Below are 21,593 nucleotides of genomic sequence, written 5' to 3'. Positions count from 1 at the left end.
TATCTGAGAAAATAGTTTCTTTGTAATTTGGATGAATCAACCCTCCAACTTCATCTAGTGCTTACCGGTTTAGGCAGGCTGCACTGGTGCATGTCCTCGTAGCCTGCACTCCTCTGTCTGCCTCCACAGGGATGGTTCATGGTCCCTGGGGCGCTCGTCACCCCGTCACTGTAATGGCTGGTGTGGGACGGGTTGTAGGCCCTGTGGGCATGGTGGTGGTGATGGTGGTGGCTGCTGACGAGAGAGAGAGAGGAATGTTAACTAAAAAAGAAAAAGTTGAGTCAACAGAAACACACCTACTCTCTTTAGTTTTCCTGTTTTTCTCGAGTGTGCTAGTGCAGACATGTTCAGAAAAGTCTACTTTATGAAAAAGTGCTCGGGGTGAGTCAGGGCACCTCTCTCTATTCATTCCTACACACGACTGTAAAACATGCAGATGTGCTAAAAAATAAATAATCTGTGAAAAAATATAAATTTACTTGGTTGGCGGAGAAGGAGGGTCGTGGTCCGGAGGTGCCAGGCTGAAGGCGTTGCCTAGCAACATATGCATCTGCGTGCGGACCTCATCAATGGATGGCTGAGAGCTGAGTGTGGAGGAGTCGGATCCACGGTGAGCTTTCACCCCTAAGCTGCCGTTCCCAGTGCCAGTAGATCCACCTCCGTAACCCAGAGAGCTCATCAGGCGGTCCACGTTGGTCTCCTCAAACGGTTCCGGTTCGCCCTGCAGAGCACACACGCTTAGTCAGCAGGACAGAGGTGCATTCATCAAATTTTTAAATTAAGCAATGAGGACATGAACACTGAAATCACAGGTTTTCCAAACAAATCAATTCACCATCTCTGACCACCCACTACATGAACTTCTGTTTGCTAAGAAAGAAATGCTCTGAGGAATATACCAAAGATGTTTGTAGTCTTTTCAGTTCAAGGAAAAGCTGAGAAGCATTTACAAAACTTCAAATAAGAAAGTTAGTTAGTATTAAAGGGACAGTTCAACCCAAAATCAAAAATCCATATTTTTCCTCTTAACTGGAGTGCTCTTTATCAATCTAGATTGTTTTGGTGTGAGTTGCTAAGTGCTGGAGATATCAGCTGTATCACAGCGTAGTGTAACGTTACAGCTCAGCTAAGGAAGACACCATTATTGTTCACATCTCACACTGTCATGAGCAGGAGCCTCTTGTCTGTGAGTAGATGTACTCTTCCTTCTGCATCTAGACTGATAGATAGCACTAGAAGTGGGAGGAAAAATATGGATTTGTGATTCGGTGGTGAACTGTCCCTTCAAGGGTGTTGAATCCCCTAGTCTCCGGGGTCTTTTTGATTTTAAGAGGTGTAAGAAAACTTTTGAAAAAATACAGTCGGCCTAAATCTCAGCATTCATTCATTTCTGTGAAGAAAACTAAATGAAATTATTTTAAAAGTTAAAATTGTTATGTAAGAAATAAACCACAGGATAAAGGCACAGTGAAGACTTGAATACAAGCTTTCACAGCGCCTTCACTCTCAGACTCAGACTGTGAATCCTAAAAAGAAGTTATTAAAAATATCAGAAAAACTGATTTCTGATGCAATATTCACAGGAAGTAGTCCACTTTAAATTCATTCAAATCGTTCTTTTTACACAAACTTCCTGCACTTATTGTGTTCACTATTTGGATGAATTTTACAGTTTATCAGTTGTTCTGTGCTGTTATTGTTATGCATTTAATATAATATAAAATATTCCTAAAATATGTCACTCAGGGGTCGTCACTTTACTCAATAATAGCAAAGAGGTCCCTCAAGGAAATGGGTTGGGAACCAGTGCTCTGATCCAATTTTTTCTCTCTGATCATCAGGTATAATCATCAGACCTATACGCTTAATGGAGCAGCCTCTCCTGCAGTAGGACGACATCACCACATCAGTTACAATCACATGTAATAAACATTCAGTTGCCAGTTTAGGTTTTGGCTCAACTGTGTATCATTTTGGTGGATGGAGTTTGTGGTGCTGTTGAACTGCACTGCGTTATACTGGCAGATGTTCCTGTTATGAAGCCTTGCTTCAGTGATATAAACGGGGAAACCAAAATAATACGAACATCTGTGAGTACAAGGCGATACAGTTCAGTAGCACCACAAACTACATCCTCCGAAATAACCATACAGTTGAATCAGCACCTCCTCCGCTCTCTGCCACACACCCCCTGGGGTTTAAGTACCAAAATCCCTGCTCTATAAGACACGTGTAAGATGTAACACACACACACAAGTTGCAAGCGTTTAGAAGTTTTATACAAAATCCCATAAATTAATTAAATTAATGGATTCACTATTTGCACCTGTCCCTACAATTATGAATCCCACTACATGCTGTGATTGCCTAGTATTCATCATGTCGATGCGTCGATGTCAAACATGGTTAAGATTTGGGCAAAAAGGTCGCGGTTAGGGCTAGTACTAGACAATCTTGGATATTCCATGAGATTAAAGTGGTGAGTTTTCAAATGAAGTGGCAGAAAGTCAGGTGACGTCGTATAAAGAGTGTCACAGTCCACGGAGAGAGTAGGATGTGGTGGATGAATGAGTGAGGAAGAGGACTTTTCACACAGGAGACTGGGGTTTGAGTCTTGTGTGGGTCTATGCTGGCCTTTTATTTTAAGAGTAAGTTGAGTTATTATTTTCAATTTTTAGGTTGTGTAAAGCTGCTGATCGTACACTGAGTGCATAAAGTTATTGCAGAGTAGCTGAAAAGACCCTTTTAGCGTTGTTAGGACACCCAGGAATATACACCCCAGGGCCCAATGGCATTATTGGTTGTTGCATGTTGTTATTATCACAACAGGATTGCACTGAAAATTGACCTATAATTATATTAAATCATTACCCAGCTCGAACACAATGCATAACCTCACATACCTGTGTACAATCCAAAACAGTACAAACAAGAGGCAGGGGAACCAGCTGTAGCCCCAAACCAACATAAAAACAGTGTATACAGTTGTATGCTGTTCATACTGTAGCAAAAATTCTAAAGCATGAAAGCAAACAGAGAGGTTATACACCGACTGTACCAATGCTCACAATCATACATGCTCCTGCTCAAACACACTCTGTTCTCCTCGTGCCGTTTCAAACAGTTTGGTGCATCCAAGGCTATTAACCGCTATCGAACCTCCCATCTGAATCCATGAATAGGCTATAATCATATTCAGAGTCATTGACATTCAGCTAGGTAGCACGGTCACTGCTGTTACTGTGGTGCAGCAGAGAAGCAGCATAAAGAGATTTCACTCACACTCTCTATCTGTCCCCATTTTATCTCCTCCTTTCTTCCTCTCTCTATTCTCTGCCGTCGCTAAAATGAAGGGATCACTTTTTCTCTAATCTTTTTGTCATTTCCTCCTCTTCTGTCTTACTCTCTCAATCTTCATCTTTGTGTTTGGCGCAGGTTTATAAAGTTCATCGAAAGGTGATTCGATAATCCTCTGGGTGTGAGCTCGCAGCGTCGGAGTCGGAGTAAAGGAGGGAGAGAAAGGATTAAAGTTATAAATGCTCTCAGGAGATTATTTCATTCGTTTGACAAAGTGGCAGAGCTTTACTTCGCCACAACCATCATGTGAGCTTTTTGGGAGAGGGAACCGTCCACGGTTTCGTCATCGCTCTGTATGACTCACCTGGTCAGCAGTTGGACCTCAGCGGCTATTACAGTTTGTTACAGGATCCAACTTTCTTCAAAGCTTTGCATGGTCTTGCCGCTGGGTACTTTTCTAAATATCTCCCACATTAAATCCCTCACATCCTCTATTCACTTGGTCCCGGTTAAAATTTTAGGTTACAGAGGTCTTTGCTTCAGATCACTAAAATGTTTTTATTCACTGTCTTTTCCTGCATCTGACATGTTCTTCTGTGAACTGCTGACTTAATTTCTGGCTTAGTGTTCTAAAACACAAAAGAACATTGCAGGGCTTTCATAAGAAGGGCCATGACTTGTACAGTTACTCACATCGTAGCCGTTGTTTCGGATGCCTCTCCTGGATCTTTCTCTCAGCACCAGCAGGTCCATCTCTGTCTCTACCGGGCTCGGGCTGCTCAGAGACTGTCGGCTCCAATAGGTGGGCTCCCGCGGGTGGGAGAACCTGATGGAGAGGTGGAAGAAAAAACACTCTAAACACTGTAACTACAGCTCAGGGCGATACTGGAGCAAACTGTCCTCTAAACGTTAGGGAAGAATATGGGGTCCAGAAACATCAACATTTGGATTTTAGGTAACCTAAAAACCATGATGGTACCATTAAGTTCATGCTTTTTTAGCAATAAAAAAAGGATAAATAAATAAAAAAAGATGAAGCCTTAGCTTATTGCACCTACCCTTTTCACATTATTTCTTTTTTTGTCAGCTCCCTTTCCCTCACGGAATATATATAAGATAGTATATATACATTATATAGGCCTATAGTCCACCCAAAAATCCCAAACACTCTGGTGCTCATACTTCAGTTTTACATTTGTGAATTATCTTGTGTTTAAATAATCTTTTAAGCCTAATGTGTGTATTACACACTTTCATTTCCTTTCAAAACCATCCCGCAAATTTACTCCAAATACTGAAACACATCTTTGTTTTACACGTACTGGTCTTTGTTTTTGTGAACCTAAAATTCCCTCTCAGTTCATACTGACATTCTCTCATTTGGTAACATGCTATTGTATGCTTTGTACATCAGTGCTGTTTTAAATATCTACAAGTTCTACAACTAAATTTGAAATTATGAACTAAATTTATTTATCGGATTTAGATTCTGTTCGCTTTCTTTTGAAGCAAGAAAATTGGATTTGTGATTGGTTTATATGTTTTCCTCAAACCTCCACACAGTAAGTAAAGTGTATGAGAGAAGATGGTGCCCACTGTTGAGTAAACTGTTATAATTTATTGCAAATCATATTTACCCTCAATTTATTTTACTGTGGAAACAAGTTGTGTTTAGAATCACTTAATAAATTCAGAATTCTTACACTTAGTTTAACCTTACTGACCTTTTTTTATTTTATTTTGAAATTATTTCAAACGAATTCCTTAATAAATGAAAATGTACAGGACATACACAGATTTTCTGTTGCCTAAACAGATAGTTTGGATCTTTTGACATGGGGTTATATGAGGTACTTTACCTCAGTCAGCGTATTACATATAGTAGATGTCAGCTGGCACGCCCCCCAGTTTGGAGAGATTTGGCAGGAGTATCAACTGGAAGCTACGCAATCTACTGTTGTGGACAGGGGCAGCAGCAAAAGGTATTGTAGCCACCTAAAGAAAGTTCCACCTAAAAGAATCAATATCTGTTTAAGTATGCGCTGTATTTAGAATATTTTCACTGCTTTACCTTACCACCATGCGGCGATTTCCGACAGGAAACTGAAATTGTTATATCACTACCTTGAAAGCCAGACTCTTTGTTTCTTCGTCTTAGTTTGTTTGTTATTGTGTGACTTTGGCCTTTAAAAGGGTTCGTTCGGATTCAACAAGCTAACTGAATGAGGCAGTGGCAAACCAGCAGCTCTCATGTTCAGAGAGCTTAAACTACTGTTTTTCTCAGTGGACACCGGTGGCTTTGAGGAACTAAAGGCATTAACAGCTTTCCTGTCAGAAATCGCTGTCTGACGGCAAGGTAAAGCCATGAAAATATTCTACAGATAGCATACGCTTAAAATGTTACTGATTTTTTTTTTTTAGGTGGGACTTCTTTTAAGGTTACTAACATCCACTTTGTTGCTGCCCCCTGTCCAAAGCAGTACACTGCTTAGCTTCCATGTCAGTACTCCTGCCACTTTTCCAATCAGGGGGTGCGCAAACCGCCACCTACTGTAGGCAGTACACTGATTATGGTTACGTACCTCATACAACCCCACTTCAAAAGATCCAAATTATGCCTTTCAGTTCAAGTTTCACAGGGAAAATAGGAGCTTTTCTTTACCCGAACAGCAAATATAAAATGATTCATGAACTGTGTAAAGGTTGAATGTTGTTAAATCCGTTTGAGACAAAGAGAAACAAAACAAACACTTATCTGTATGAACTGTAAATATTAATGTGCTGACCAAAAATCACCCTACTCACTCGCTCCTTATGTGTTGCTTAGCAACTGTGCTCTACAGCTACACTTCTACAGTACAGAATCTAGAGTTCTTGATGAAAAAGTTGTACTTTAAGCAGTTACACTGCTCAAATAATGATGAAATGAAATGGAACAAACCCAAAATATTTCATGCGCTTCAATAATAAAATAGGACTCTGCTTTGATAGTGAAGTCTAATCCTTTAATTTTGGGACTGTCAAACATTTCTGGATAACTGTCATAACATTTGGTGAGCTTTTGGTTGATACTTTTGATTTGTTTAACTATCTGCAGTGCACTTAGGGCCAATGACGCCTGTGAGTAGAGAAATATTGGTATGATTCCAATGATAATGTGCATCTAATTATACTTAGACTAAATAACTGCTCTTTTTTATGTCTCTGGAACCCACACAAAGTTTACTCCATACCTCTTATGACATCCTGCGAAGGAGGCCCTCTTCTCCTCAGCGGTCATTGGCTCCTTGACCCCGTTATCGTGCCGACTGTGCCTGGTGTCACGGTGACTGTAACCATGGCTGCCACTCTCGGACAGAGAGAATTCTCCGTAGCCCTTCCTCCGGGCCTTCTGGCGCAGTTTGTTCCTATAGTGCTCGATGTCCGATTTTTGCTTCAGCCCACCATGGTTTGCCTACAAACAATCCATTCCAAGTATTACATTTAGGTAATCATATTTTCCTGGCTCCATGGCTAATTTTTTATGATAACCTTTTATTGTATGATATTTGCCTAAGACAGATCAATGTGTTTTAGCAAACATTCCCCACAGCTTGATAATCATAGAACGTGTCATGCCCTAAACATGATCTTTTCTGCTAATGTACACCCAATCAATTGCAGATGAACTGGAACACCAGAAAACCCCGAGGGGATTTTCCCATCTCATGTTAATAGTCTGAAGGATAAATTATTATCAGCCTGTGTATCACGGTGAAATAAGGAGGAAAACAGTGAGAGGTAACAGGCTGGGCAGCCAGGAAAGTGACAAGAGGGAGAGATTAGAGGAGGAGAGAAAGCAAAGTGTTTATAGCAACGGCTAAATTCAGCATTAGTGCAATGTGTCCCAGAGGATATGTTATGATAATACTACAGTACAGTGAGGGCACCATAACAGACGCCTGAAACTGAAGAATGTAACATAAAGCTGTTAGCAACCTTTTTTCGCCTGATGCACCCCGACGGCCCTGTCAGACGAACTGAGGTACCCCTTCACCCACATCACCCACCGTATTGCAAATGTGCTCAGCCATGCAACTGCAACTTTGCGCTGCATGTATTTAGGACACAAATACCTCTCTTGGGAATCACAGACATAAAGTACTAACAGTTTCAAACATAAACAATACGACTGAAGAAGACCTGCCTTATTAACGTGCATGGCTACCAAATTAAGCTGTACTGTATGAATCTGTGTGACTCATCATGACGATGTTCTAGTTTTGCTCTGCTCTTTACTGTCAGCGCTGCAGATTCACCTCACAGCTGAGTGCGGTAAAGCCTTGAGGGTGTGTGTACATTATGTATACGTGTGTGTGCAGACTCACCTCCCCGTTGAGGACCACAGAGTCTTGGCTGTGGGATGAGGAGGAGGGGTAGGAGTAGGTTGGCTGAGCAGTCATGGGTTTAATGGTGATGAGACGCAGAGAGCCTGAATGGTCTTCGTACGGGTCTGGGAAGAAGAGGAGGACAAATTGGTTAACAAGAGTCAGACAGAGACAGTACCTGCAGGTGGCTGTGATGTCGCATAGACATTATCACAAATTTGGCAGATTCCCACATTAGGGTCAACACATGCTGCGTCTTTTACCACCACGTTGAGCGCAGGGTGCTACTCTTGTGCTTACTCTGTGACAACTTTCAAAGGCAATTAAGCAGATTGCACCTGATGTTGCCAAGTGACCATAACCAGCACCATATCAAAGCCTACAGTACTTACCAGAAATCCAGAGCTCAAGGCTGATCTTCTTCTAGGCGTTGTTATTTAAGTGTGTAATTGGCTTTCAATGTCTGTGGGCCAGATGTAAAGCTCTGGGTAGCCCTGCACAAAAACGATCATCTTTCCCTCCATATTTGCCAAAGACTGATAATAATAGAAGAAAGGTCACGTGACATTGTGTGCATTGCTGCACTCTAAAAGCTGAATTTTGTTTATCTCGAGGCACAGCCATGACACCCTGAAAATTAGGCACTTGGGAATGCTTGCACGCCACCACAGCATCACTCTCGCTTTTGAGCACGCCTTTTAGTTGTTTACATTGACAACAATGGATTTGATGGTGCAAAACACATGGCATGTGTACGGACCCTAATCGGTTCTTCAGTTGAAATAAAAAATGATCAGTGAGCGCCCCAGGGAGTAACATGTGGCCAATCAGCACCACCAAAAGGACTGATGTCATTGTCAGCTGTAGTCAAGTAATGAGGAGTAATAACAACATGGCTATCGCTGTAGACAAGATAAACACTGCTATCCAGATTGCAAATACTATGTTTTAACTTTGCTCAGCTCCACTCCTTAAGTAAAACCCCAGCTAAACCAGTATGTTTGCATGGCTGAACCAGTGTGGACTGGCGGACTTCAGATTCTTGGATTCTTGTGATTGGTTAGGGAAAATTTAATCCCCCCTTTCCTGACTGAAATCAGTTAAACTGGATGTCAGACTGAAGATGGAAACGGAGCGTAACAAGTAAACAATTCTGTCTGATATCAGGCAACAGATTATTAGCTTAGCATAGCAAAGACGATACATTATGAAAGTGGTATTGATCTCACATGTATTATTTCCCAAAATGTCAACTATCCCTTTAATGAGTCACAGTGAGGAGCAGTGTGTGAATGTTTGTACAAGAGCAGTTTAGTCCTACATTGTTACCTTGGACACTATTTTACTATGAGTATTTCATTTAACCACATTCTTCTATAAGCTGTGAGCATAAAGTATGTTTTTCTGTTTTGCTGCAAATTGGGCTTTAAATTAAGCTTATTGGCAGCTAGTGTAGGTGTAGGCTGGTGATTAGTTTCCTGTCATGTAACTTAGCATTTATTCTTTATTGCTTGTATCTGTATAGATAATAAATTTGAAAAGTCTGGCCCCTATTCATTAATGGGAAAAAAAAGAGAAAAACATTGTTCTATTTTTAAAGAACAGTTCAACTGCAAAATGAGAATGGATTTAACAAAACATAGGGTAAGTAACTGATATACAAATGATCATTTTGTGGGTGAAGTTTTCCTTTAAGTAAGGTACTGCATAAAGCATTGTAAGACAGATATTGTTTTGGGACTAGTAGCATAAACTATGTAAGAACCAAAAATGTTTGCATGTTTGTTCAGCGCATGTGTGTGTGTGTGTGTGTGTGTGTGTAACAGAATAGTATCTGCACGAGCGTGTTAATGCACAATTCTGAGAGTAGGCTTTTTGACTTTCTACTGCTTTTCGACAACTTTTGTTTTGTCCATGCTCACGCTGGCCTTGCTATGCACTTGTCATGGCAACTCTCCAAATTATAAGTTATATATAGCGATATACTACTAACTCAGGGCTCAGGAATTAAAAAAAACAAAAAACCTGCAGTGTTATGTTGTTTGGCTCGGGGGAGAAAACATCAGCTGTATGGCGTGAGCTCTGCTTCTTCCAGTATATGAGCCTCTATGTATTCCTGTGTGTATGTTATTGCAGGGAGCAGCAGATGGACAGTGTTGAGTTGTACTGGGTCCACTGTGACTCACTGCCTGACTGACATCATATGGCAGACTGCTTCGTTGTAGGGCTACAACAGTCTGCCATTAACTCAGCTCCAAACCCACACTGTCACCATTCATCCTGGCTGCAGCTCAGCCTGCTTTATTTGTTGCTGTTCCTGCACCGCCTATTACAGTGTGACAGCTAAGGTCAACACAGGTGGCGTCACGAGCAGCCTGTGAACCAGATTGGAAACTACGACAGTGCATGTAAATAACATGTACTCTGAACACTGGTGGCTGCCGTCAGACCATTTCTATTGTCACCACAGATGTAGAACACAGAGTACAATGTTGATTCCACTTTAACATTAAATCTAATTATGTAGCTTTATTTGTTCCTACAAAGTTTGTATTACTGGAATAAAATGACTTCATTTTGCAGCAACTGTTACAAAGGGCAATTTTTTATGAGTGTTTTCTGTACACAAGGAGATAAACAATGTGACTCAGCTGACAGCTTGTTGACAAGTGCTTTGCTTTTTGACTGTTTATTGCTTTATGCCTGCAGTGATCTATTTATTGCTGACAAGTACAGAGATGAGGTTTTAGCCACACTAACAGCGTGGCTATAGAAATGGCAAAGTCCGTCTGTTTTTTCTGACAAAAAGGTGTTATGTAACTATGTGCCGGTCATGAACATACTTTGCATTTAAACGTTTCAGAGAGAGACCAGCGTCTTTAACATTTAGATTCACAAACAGTGAGGATTGATCTGGGGATGAAGATCAATTTGAGGGTCAATCAAATCTATACTGCAGCCTTTGTTGCATGTTATCTCCCTTTTCTCTCACCTTTAGCATTAAATTCTACACCATCAGCTATTTAAGATGAATTGCCCTAAAAGTCATCTACTGCTTTAATGAAAAATAAATCCCATAACACATTTTGATTGCACTGTAACCCCCTGTTTACACTGAATCGACCTGTTTTCAGGCTTGTGTACTTCAGCTGAGTAATAGCGGCTAATCCATCCAGTGAAGAGACTCACATCACACTGCAGCAGTGATGTTCTTAGTAATTACACCCTGACAGCAACAACATCCATACTGTTTTTATTTGCTGATGTACCTGCAGCATCTGTGACTGACTAATGAGATGCAACTGTTGAATGTTATCATCATCTGTCATTATCAATATGCAAACAACACTGATATGAATGGTCTTATGATAGGGAAACGGGAAATAAAAGGTGTCTTCAATCAATTGAGCGTATACTATACTGGATTTTCCTTAAAAAACAAAGTAGGTACAAAAGTAGTCCCTCTCAATCATCACTAATGACTCACTAGAAATGTGTTGCGGTGTATTTATCTGCAGAGACCCTGCCCTCTGCCTGTATTTTCTTATTTTCTTCTTATTTTGCTGTGTTCAGGACCTTCCTGGGGACAGCTCAGGGGTGAGGTTGGGGAAATTTACAAAAAGGAAGTGACCAGGTGCCAGACTGTAAGCAGCACACATCTGAAAACACCTGGCAGAAAAAGCTTGTTTCAAAATTAGAATAAATCTGGGGTTGGCTTTTTTCTTTGGCTGCCAGTAGTTTGTTTTCTCCTAATTAATAACAGCCGTCTTTATCAGCAGCAAAGCACTGTTGGTATAAAAAAATGCAACTGGAACATCATTATGTTGATGTGGTAGCACAGTGCAGGTACAGCTATGATTAAAGACATTCACAATGTATCAAATATGCTAGATGAAGCAGATAATATCCTTTACTGGCTCACCCACACTCACCCACACACACACTACACAGCTGATTTAATTTGAACCTATTCCTATACAGGTGTTAAATAACAGATGCTGGTGTAATTAAAATCAGAATAAATACAATAGAGCCGGATGGTTTTATGTGAGAACAGTGGCTGCTGTAATTGTTGCCATTATGTTGTTTACATCATTTGTATTTTTTTTTTTTTACTTTTTCTGAGACCTGAATAATTGAAAATTAATTTGTTGCATTTGTTATTTATTATTCTATTTAGTACAAGTAATTGACCTACGGCTAAGCCCCGCCCTCAAACGCGATGAGCCAGTCACAGTGCGTATAGCCATTCCACTCGGACATTCTCTGCCTGGACGTTCATTGAAATGCGTTACAGAAAGTCAGTTTCGTTCAGTTTTATGAGCTTTTTCTGAGATTTGAAGTTTAAAAATGGTCAAACAGTGTGCATGGGGTACATGCAACTCCAACACAAGGTATCCTGAGAGGCTGGGCGACGGGGTGTATTTTTTACACTCTAAACCACATCTCAACCGAGAAAAGTGTCTCCTTTGGATAAAGTTGTGCGGTAACGTTAGACCACAGCATCAACTCAACGTGAATAAGATTAATAATGATGTCTACATCTGTTTTAAGGTAAGACAACATCGTGTTTGAGGCAACATATTGTCACTTTGCTGGAAAGAATTATAAAGTTATCTTTAACATCTCTAGCTAACGTTAGCTAAAGTTAGCCTAAAGTTAGCTCCTAGCTGCGTTGTTCATCATGTCACCTTGTTTGCTGGGAGTTCATTAGCCTGTTTTGTAGCTGTTTTGTACTTTGGTGATCGCACATCATTGTTAGCTGTTGTCCAAAGGGCTCTAGTTAAGGTAACGTTAACTTCTGGAGCTTAGCTTCATTAACTTATCTGTAATCGCAGAGATAACAAAGGTTGGCAAACGTTTTGCTGAATGATTCAATGTAAATACTGTAGCACCAAACTAACGGAGAGACACTCTTGGTAAAGATGGTAACAAGGCCGTTATCCTTTTCTCATATTCTGAGCCAAAAACCTTAACTTCAGTGGCACTTTAACTTGTTGTCTTTGATGGCGACGGCAACTGTGACCTGCTAAGTGAGCAGCAAGCACGGACAATTTAATGTTCCATTTTGACAACAGACCTCGATTGATGTCAGCGGTTAAACAGAAACCTCTGAAGACAACTCACTATTTGCAGCATGGAGCCATGTGAGGAATTTTGCTTTATTTGTCTGTATTTTACTCTGGTAAAATGTTCTATATGCTGTGCATACTACTGTTTATGCTAAGCTAACATAGTCTCTGTATTTCCTTGTTTATACTGTGTGTTTAGTTTTCAGTGGATTTGGAGAGAAGCATTAAATAAACCAGTAGCAAAGCCACTTCTGTCTGCCTGTGCTTTGAGAGGAATTACAGTACAGCCACCAAGTAAAAAATTCCATCATGTAATTTCACATAAAACCACAACTTGTAATTAATATATTTCTGTTTGTGAACAGATTAAAAGAAAGAAGAAAAGAAACAAGATACAGTGTGCTACTTACCAAGCTTTAGAGGGGCTGGTATTTTTGAAATGTAGAAACCGGGATACATTCAGAATTGTCAAAAATGTTACAACCTTTCCAGGTCTCCCCTATGTTCCCCTGTGGAATAACTACACCAACCACATTTAGATTTACTTCACTCGACCTTTCTGCATTCTTTTACCCCTCTTGTCATTTCTGTTTTTGCCATATTTTTATCAGTACTGTAGTTTATTATCCTCCACATGGTTTTGAATCCTCTTTCTCTCTGGATTTATGCTTCTAGTTTACTGGATTTACACCTTTATTAATCTGTCATTTTCATGAACAGCGCTTCAGCTGGCTTTTCTTTCATCTCTCTATGTTTTTTTTTCTAAAAACAGTTCTGTCCATCTCTGGTTTCTCTGTGAACAGTAGTGAGAAAATTAAACAATTATTCATCCCCTCCTCCTCTCCTCTGGGTATTCATTCATTTGCTTGCATAAACACTATAAATCACACAAATTACTGTGAACACTGGCTTGCTGATGCAAAAGAGATTGAAAATCACAGCGTCCTGGAATGTCACTGAACAGAAGCAATGTCGCAGCGTTATCAGCGATCGGAGCAATGTTTATGCAACCAACTGTGAGTTGGCAAAGCTGGAAAAAGATCTGCTTGCTAATCTGTTAAATAAATAATCTGGAAGATGCAGTATATTTACTGCCACTGATAACAGGTGCTGCAGATCAAAGCATATGTATCTTATTATACTGTGTCTGAACAGGAATATTTACCCAAATATGAATAGTATTATAAAGTATATTCACTGGACACTGGAGAGCAAGCTGTGTAGATGGATAACACTCCAAACAAATTTTGACCTATCAAACCTCTCTGACCTTTCAAGGACATAGCTTTACAGCTGTGCACTCTGCAAACACATAGAATTTCATATTAAGTCACAAGTCCAAATACCAGTTTGAATGATGTTATCTACCCGTATGCAAAATGTGGAGTTTTTTCTTATGGTGCTGTCATAAAAAATAAAAAAAATAGGCTTGAGGCTTTGCATTGAACATATAGAATATTAATCTGATACAGAGGTAGGAGATCCCTGGAAACATGGGCATTTAAGTAGTTACCATTCAGTGCTGATTATATTGTAATTGTTAGCTATGAGGAAAACAAAATGTAACAGAAAAGCAGGGCCACCCATGAGGTGGGAAAAGCTCTTTGGGGCCCAGCCGCTAGAGGGGGCCAATGAAGGCAATAATCATATTTATCCAAACATAACCAAATTTCATTTTGAACCCAAATGATCATCATTACTTACAAGACAATTAAACTTTGTATTCATTGTTGCTTTTGTAAAATGTAAACTATTACATAATGAAACCCCCCCCTCTGGAAAATGGTAGGAGTCACTTTTTTTGTACGCAATAATGGAAAACAAACAAACAAAAAAATAAAAATATGGGCGGCAAATGACCTTAGAAATTTACTGAACTAAACTAGGAGAGAAACAGCGTGTGCATGCATTAATATGAGTAAAGCAGATCTGAGGAAGGTCCATTCACTGAATATTTTCAGGGGCCCCGCCATTTCTGCATGCGGCCCTGCAGAAAAACATTGCCGAAAAATTTTACGAAAATTTGACGTAATCGCTGCCTGGATTATGGTCAGAGACAACATTTCATTCAGACAACAAAGCACAACATTAATGCACTGTGCAGGCTTCTTAAGGGAATAGTTGGGGGGACTGTGTCCAGGGTTCCCATCCAGACTCCTGTTTCAGGTTTTGGCAACAAATGCACTTTGGTTAATTTTAGGGAAAGATCATGGTTGGTGGTCACTACGAGTGGATAGTGCATTGCAAGATTGCCTAGTTTGGTGGAAAACGAAATACGTTGTCAGTGAACGCTGTCATTCTCTTACACTGCTCCTACATGGAACAATCTGCAAAAGACCTTAAACTTGGACACTGCCACCTTTATGACTGTTTAAATGCCTTATTTTTGATCTTGTCTTTATTGAGTGTCAATGGTTTTAACTATACATCTACACCTGAGCATGTTTATCAGCCTGTATTTCTACTTTTAGCGACCATTTAATGCTGTTGTTGTTTTGTATGATTTGATTTTTGTTTTAATTGATATGCATGATGGTTCTTTGTTTGCTTATTGATTGTTTTTAACGTGTTTGTTCATGCGCGGCATCACTGAAAATGAGGGTCTCCTCAATTGATTTCCCAAGTCTTAATTTAAAGGTTTGAATTTTCCTCCTATGTTCAGTATCAACATTTTTTCAAATTGCCGGGTACATTAATTAGCAACATTTCCTTATTATGCAAAGTATCCTCATAGAATGGTTCTTATGATATCCTACAAATTAGCCCAACAAATGCTGCTCGGCATTGTTTCCCTCAAAATGTATTTGCTGTTTCAAATTAGTTGTATACAAACATGATTTTGTGGAGACAGAGATGTGTAACCACACCCTATGGTGTGATTAAGTTATACTGTCAATCATACCTGCTGGATTTTGTTTGTGTTTAAGTGTGTACTTATGACTAGATGGAGATAATTGCTAATATACCTGCAACCTTAATTAAAAAAATGGTTGGAAATTAAAGCGCTAATTTGTTTTTAATAGCTACACAGTGTATCAATGTCTCTTCCCCCAGGATGATGATCCCTCTGAGTGTCACAGGTTTAACGCTGAGTCATTTTTCTAATGCACAAACGGCAGTGCTGTGGGTTGTATAGATTTAAATAACACCTAATCTGACAGTATGCTGTCACAACTCTCTGACAACTCTCCCACTTTCCTGTCCTTCTTCTGTGATTCTACTCTAAAGTAACTTGATGCAGTGCTTATGGCACCCACTCTGCCAACTGCTGGCTTTTATCCCCAAAGAGCACTGAAGCAAGCCAAATGAAAACACTTAAATACTGAAATACAAACACCTTAGATGTCTCTTTTGATCCAGTTAAGAGCGATATCGACAGTTTGTGTGTGTGTGTGATGAGTATCTGTGTCGTCACTGACACTTTCGTGATGAAGCAGCAGGCTGAGTCACTGTGTTCATTCTGTACTCTTGTGCACTACATTAGCTCATGTTAATTATCCTTTGACAGATTTCGTGGTTGGTGCTAATATCAAGAACAGAATGAATATCTCTCTTTTTATCTCTCCATCAGTGTGTTTGACATATTTATTCGTCACCTTTCTCTCTTTCCTCCTTCACTTACTCCTTCTTTGTATTTCTTTCTCTCTCTTTAACCGCCCCCCTTCTCCCTATTTCCTCTCCGACCCCCTCTTCCTCCTCACCGTTGGTGCTCCTCTTGTGAAGCTCCTCCTTGCCGTTCTTGGTGCTGCTGCCCGTCGCCGTCCTTCGGGCCGAGGAGCTCTTGCTGGTGTTCAGCTTCCCGGAGCCGTTACTTGACACTGAGCCGTCCTCCTCGCTTGGCAACCGCCTGTAGTATCCATGGCAACAGAGAAAGGCAAGGGAGGAAGGAGAAGGGAGGGCTTGTGAGTTTCAGCGTGTACACAAACAGTGCATCATCATCTCACAGTTAATCCTGGCAACCCACTATCAACTTTAAATATAAGTTAAAAATAACATTGATGGAGCATAAAACCAGCTGAATAAATGAGATTCAAAATAAAATGATTTGCATCTTGATTGTGACTGTATTGCCTGTGATCTTATTTTTGGTTTGGGATTCTTAGTTTGTCTTTGTGCTTATAATTTTTTTCTTTACTTTTCCCTGGTTTCCTCAAGCAGCAACTTCCAGGGCTGAAAAATGAGGCCAATATGGACCCCCACTCAACTGTTTACATTTTTATTAAGGCTTAAAGTTACACATAATTAAAGGTGAGCTGCTTTAAGTGACAGGCTGTCTGTCAGCTTCTCAGTCAGATTCACTCCACAGTTCCAACCTTTTGCCCAAACATTGGTCAAAAAGCAAGATGGCCATAGCCAAACTGCCGAACTCAAGGCTTCAAAAATGGCAGTCCACAAACCATAGGGTGATGTCATTCAGCTTAATTGCAGTAATTGGAGAAAAGTTCTAGGCCAGGAAAGTCAATGTGGTGTGGCTCACTGCTCTTTGACTAGTCCAACAAAGAGTCATATCCTGCCAGTAACTCCAGGCAGTGACCACAGAACTCTGATGCTACCAATGCTATGAGCATTTGAGCAGTGGCACACCCTAAAATGAATTTCATTGTCAGTTGTCATTACTTATTTATAAAACCTTACTGCCAACAATGAATAACCTTTTAGCAAGCCAGTTAAGATGTCTACAGTACTTAAAGTTATTGGCATTTATTGTAAATGGATACTGGCAAGCTTGTTAGCTCATAATCCACACCCTCGCCAGCTTAATGCGCTATTTTGGCAATCACCAAAACACCAAATTAATGGAAAATCCATAGACTATAAAAATAATCTACATAGTTACCATGACATCACCCATAAAACATGCTGTATGAAAGCATAGAAAATGTAGGCACATACAGAACAAATATAAAGAACAAGTACAGCAGAGACAATCCTGATTTTGTTGGGCAGGTTGCTCAACAGCCGAGAGCATTGACGGAAACAGCTCAGTGTGCATGTATGTCACATACACACAAGCAAAAACACACACTCATACACAATCCCTACACACACACTTGACTCAAGAAGAATCAATACACTCATGCAGAAACATGGATGAAGACATATATACTTTGTTCTTGCCTCAGACACACCAGGCACGTAACCCATGTAAAGGACAAACACACACACACACACACACACACAGTCCTTGAGGCATGTAAGCCGCAGCAGCTACACAACGTGACAGGCCTGTCTACAGGTGGTGTGAGATGCACAAATCAGCGAGACCGGACATTACAGAGCCACAGGCGAGGCTAACACCCTGTCTGTGTGAACACACACACACACACACACACACACACACACACAGCAGCCTGAGCGGTCAATGGCTGGCCGAGTCACAGTAAAAGTCATGTGGTATTAAACAAAAAGCCGGAGGGATGGAGGGAGAAATACAGTGTGTGTTCCATGTAAATCTGCGTGGGAAGGCCAGAGAGAGGAGCAACAGAATCAATAACCACACCGCTGGAAAGTAATGTTCATTCTACTTCTCTTTTTTTTTTTTTGTGCCTCGCACACTGTAGCTCTCCGGAGCATGCAGTGAGCAGAATGAATGCTCCAATCCCTCTACTTCCCCCCGTGGTTAGCATTCAGCCTGCACCTTTCTCTTACCTCAGACAAGTGAACAATCTGCAGCCAAAATAATTGCTGCTGTTCCTAACAGGGTTTCACTTGTTTTAGGTCGTCAACAAGCATCTTGAAGCAGAGAGTGCAGATCACATCGCTCCCATTGTGTCGAGACAATAGCACACTTGATTTGACAGTTATCTCACTGTTCTGGGAGAAACTTAACTTGTTTTAAGAAAATATAGCACTAAATTCATTTTTATTTTGGTCATCACAATATCTTTTTGGGTGTAACAGAGTCATGGACAATATGTTTTTGGAAACTACATATTATTAGTTAAATTGGATTATAGGGGATGTCAAATCTTGTACATCTGACTTATTTTACTATATTTGAGTTACCATGTGATGGTGTGGGAGACATATACACACCAACATATTTAGTTAAATATTTTTTTATGCACATAAAGCAGAAATGTATCTCAGTATGTGAAGTCAAACCGTGAACCTCTTTGGCAAATAATTAAATATGTGTTCAAGTAGTGTCATTTATTTAAAGTGTGGAAAGCAATTCATTGGACGATGAACGATAGAGTAATACATATGTTTAGTGGAGTGCTATTGGCTGTGTTCATGTGTGTATTCATAGTTTGCAGCAAAACATTGCCTTTTTACAGAGGATATTTGTCATGTCATAGTATGAAAAGCACACGTGTAAATGATCAAATGATGGCTGAAGTCTATTTTGCTGCTTCACTTTCAGGGACCTGGTGTTCATGCTGAGTCATTTGAAGGCTGTCATGACTCATTGGGATGCTTGAATAGTGCGAAGCCATCACTAATGTTATGAGTAACACCTGTGCTTTCCCTACTATGACAGTTAAAATGTCTGCTGTGAAAATGGTCTGTTGGCAGAACATGTTTGTGTTTAGAATCAATGCCTCATTCACTTATTTACTACTCCCTATAATGACGTTCAATAGTTTACTGTATAGGGAGTGGTAAATTGGGGTTTCAGACACTTACTAGTCATCATTAAGCATCATCATGTAAATGCACAACAGTAATTTCTGCATCTGTAAAATGCTCTGCATTGCATTGTGGGATTGTGAGCAGAAAGCAGTGTAGACGCCATGAACACCCCTTTTTTCATTCCCTTGAATTTTTGAGGGTACCATATAGTGGACATACTGTATTTACACTCTCAGAATTTGGATACTTAAATAAAACGGCATAAAGACTCAATGCAATGCTGAATATGATGGAGATGATTTCTGACAGCTATGGTTTTGCAATCTATCTATTTTGACAACTAGGCAGGGAGTATATGATTTTTTACACCTGCAAAAATGAAGACATTACATCAGCCTCAACTGTACTTTGTGTCTAACGCAAATCTTTAAACGTTAGCATGATAACATGCTAAACTAAGGCCATCCAAGTGTCTGAAATCTCATTTTACCACAGGCAGCAACCTGTAGGGCTGAAAAATAAAGCCAACACAAAGTGCAAAAAATTGAAATTCCTCTAATGGCCACTAGAGGCTGGCTTCAGAGATGAGTCACTCCTCATAGACACCCATGTTAAAATGTCCAACTTTACAGCAGAAATTAACATGTTTACAGCCTGGTGCAAAAACAGTTTTGGTCTCTTTTATATTTTTCACCTGTTTACATTTGTTTAAGGCTTAAAGTTACGCATAATTAAGGGCGAAAAGCTTTAAGTGACAGAATGTCTGCGGATAGTGTCCTCAGCAGCCTCTCACCCAAATATAGTCACTTCTGGCTCCAAACAAACCAAAAAAAAAAGTAGACAGCCAAAATGCTGAACTTGAGGCTTTTAAACAGGAGTCCACAAACCAATGGGTGACATCATGGTAGCTACTTCCATTATCTTTACAGTCTGTGGTTTACCAGAGTATCCAATATAAATAGGGGGTAGTTAAAGAGTGAATGAGGGAGTAATTTCAGACACAGCCTTAGTTTTCTTTTCTTGTCCAACTCATCTATCTTGACTGCCATGTGCACTTTTCTTATCTAAATGTGTCCTTCTGATTTAGAGCACTGAGCCTGTTCAGCCTGTGCATGTGAAGAAAGAAAACACTTCAGACGTTTTGTCCTCTTTTCAGTTCCCACTATAAAGTCCAAGAATGATCCTTTGTTATTTTGGTGTGAAATTTCCCCTCTCATCAAATTGCACTCCATTCTGCAGTGGTTAGAGGATGAGACACTGCCTCATTTCCTCATTAGTGTACACCAAGGTAGTAGAATAACCAATGATACCTTCTTTGAAAAAATGTCTCCCCATAAGATAGATGTGTGCATATATACAGGTTAGCAAAGCTGATTATCGCACTATGCAGGCTCTTCCAGCATTTTACACTGTCATCATTGTTACACTGAATGGCTCACTCTGGCACGGCTATAGCCAGGGTTATAAATATACATGTGTTTATCATCCTCAAGAAGCAAAGCACAACTAATCCCACCTCTATTCATTTTTCGTTTAGCGGTGTATAAATATGAGGCACTGTCTTGTGTGCATCTTACTGAATTAGCATTTTGGTGAGAGGAGGCATGATGCATCTCATTTATGACTCCAAACTTCCCGAAGGAAAGATGTCACCATTGAACGTGGGTGGGCGCGTGGGTGTATCTTCTAGTAAAAAAACGTCTGGGAATGGAAGTTTAAAAAAAAAAAATCAGTTTTCTATTTTACGCATAGAACAGATTAAATAGGCAGATTAGAACTCATAATCCTTGTGAAGTCTATTGGGAATAAGATTGTTTTTCACATTTTGGTAAATACATTTGTGTGTGTGATTACGACAGATGGTTACAAATCATATTCGTCGCTCATGCATAAAAAAAGGAGACAGAGAAAGAAGATTAGTGCGGAAAACATTGAATAGTAGAAAAAGACGGATAAAATATATGGGAAAGACTCAGCACTAAATTAAATGCCACTTTGAGAAAAATTACATAAAATATGGAGATTAGCAGCAGTCAGATGCAACCTAAATTTTATAATATCCATCATCCAGATTTGTTATCTTGAAATACAGTATCCAGTAAAGTATCCAGTACACCTGTCCTTTCTACTTCAGCCTCTCAGTGCCTGTGAGGACATGTCTGTTTAGTTGATAGTTCAGGTCATTATCTGATTGGCTTTTTTTGTAAAATCAGAGGTTTCAAAACAACTCTAATAACTATAACTTAAATGTAAAATGAAGTTTCAAATCTTCTCTGTACTC

The 21,593-nt window shown here is 39.9% G+C and overlaps 1 protein-coding gene across 1 annotated transcript in view; it reads right to left on the bottom strand.

The window, feature by feature from the left end:
- Positions 1 to 21,593, bottom strand: part of kiaa1549la (KIAA1549-like a) — a 132,361-nt gene that overhangs the window by 12,393 nt on the left and 98,375 nt on the right. The window contains exons 14-19 of the mRNA XM_050074267.1: positions 16,438 to 16,583; positions 7,665 to 7,789; positions 6,531 to 6,751; positions 3,991 to 4,123; positions 480 to 721; positions 66 to 234 (exon numbers count right to left, since the gene is read on the bottom strand). Of these exons, the coding sequence (XP_049930224.1) occupies positions 66 to 234; positions 480 to 721; positions 3,991 to 4,123; positions 6,531 to 6,751; positions 7,665 to 7,789; positions 16,438 to 16,583 (1,036 nt within the window). The remainder of the gene's footprint in view (positions 1 to 65; positions 235 to 479; positions 722 to 3,990; positions 4,124 to 6,530; positions 6,752 to 7,664; positions 7,790 to 16,437; positions 16,584 to 21,593) is intronic.

The sequence above is a fragment of the Epinephelus moara genome, chromosome 20 (genome assembly GCF_006386435.1).
Source record: "Epinephelus moara isolate mb chromosome 20, YSFRI_EMoa_1.0, whole genome shotgun sequence".
Taxonomy (NCBI): domain Eukaryota; kingdom Metazoa; phylum Chordata; class Actinopteri; order Perciformes; family Serranidae; genus Epinephelus; species Epinephelus moara.
This window is presented reverse-complemented; position numbering and strand designations above follow the sequence as displayed.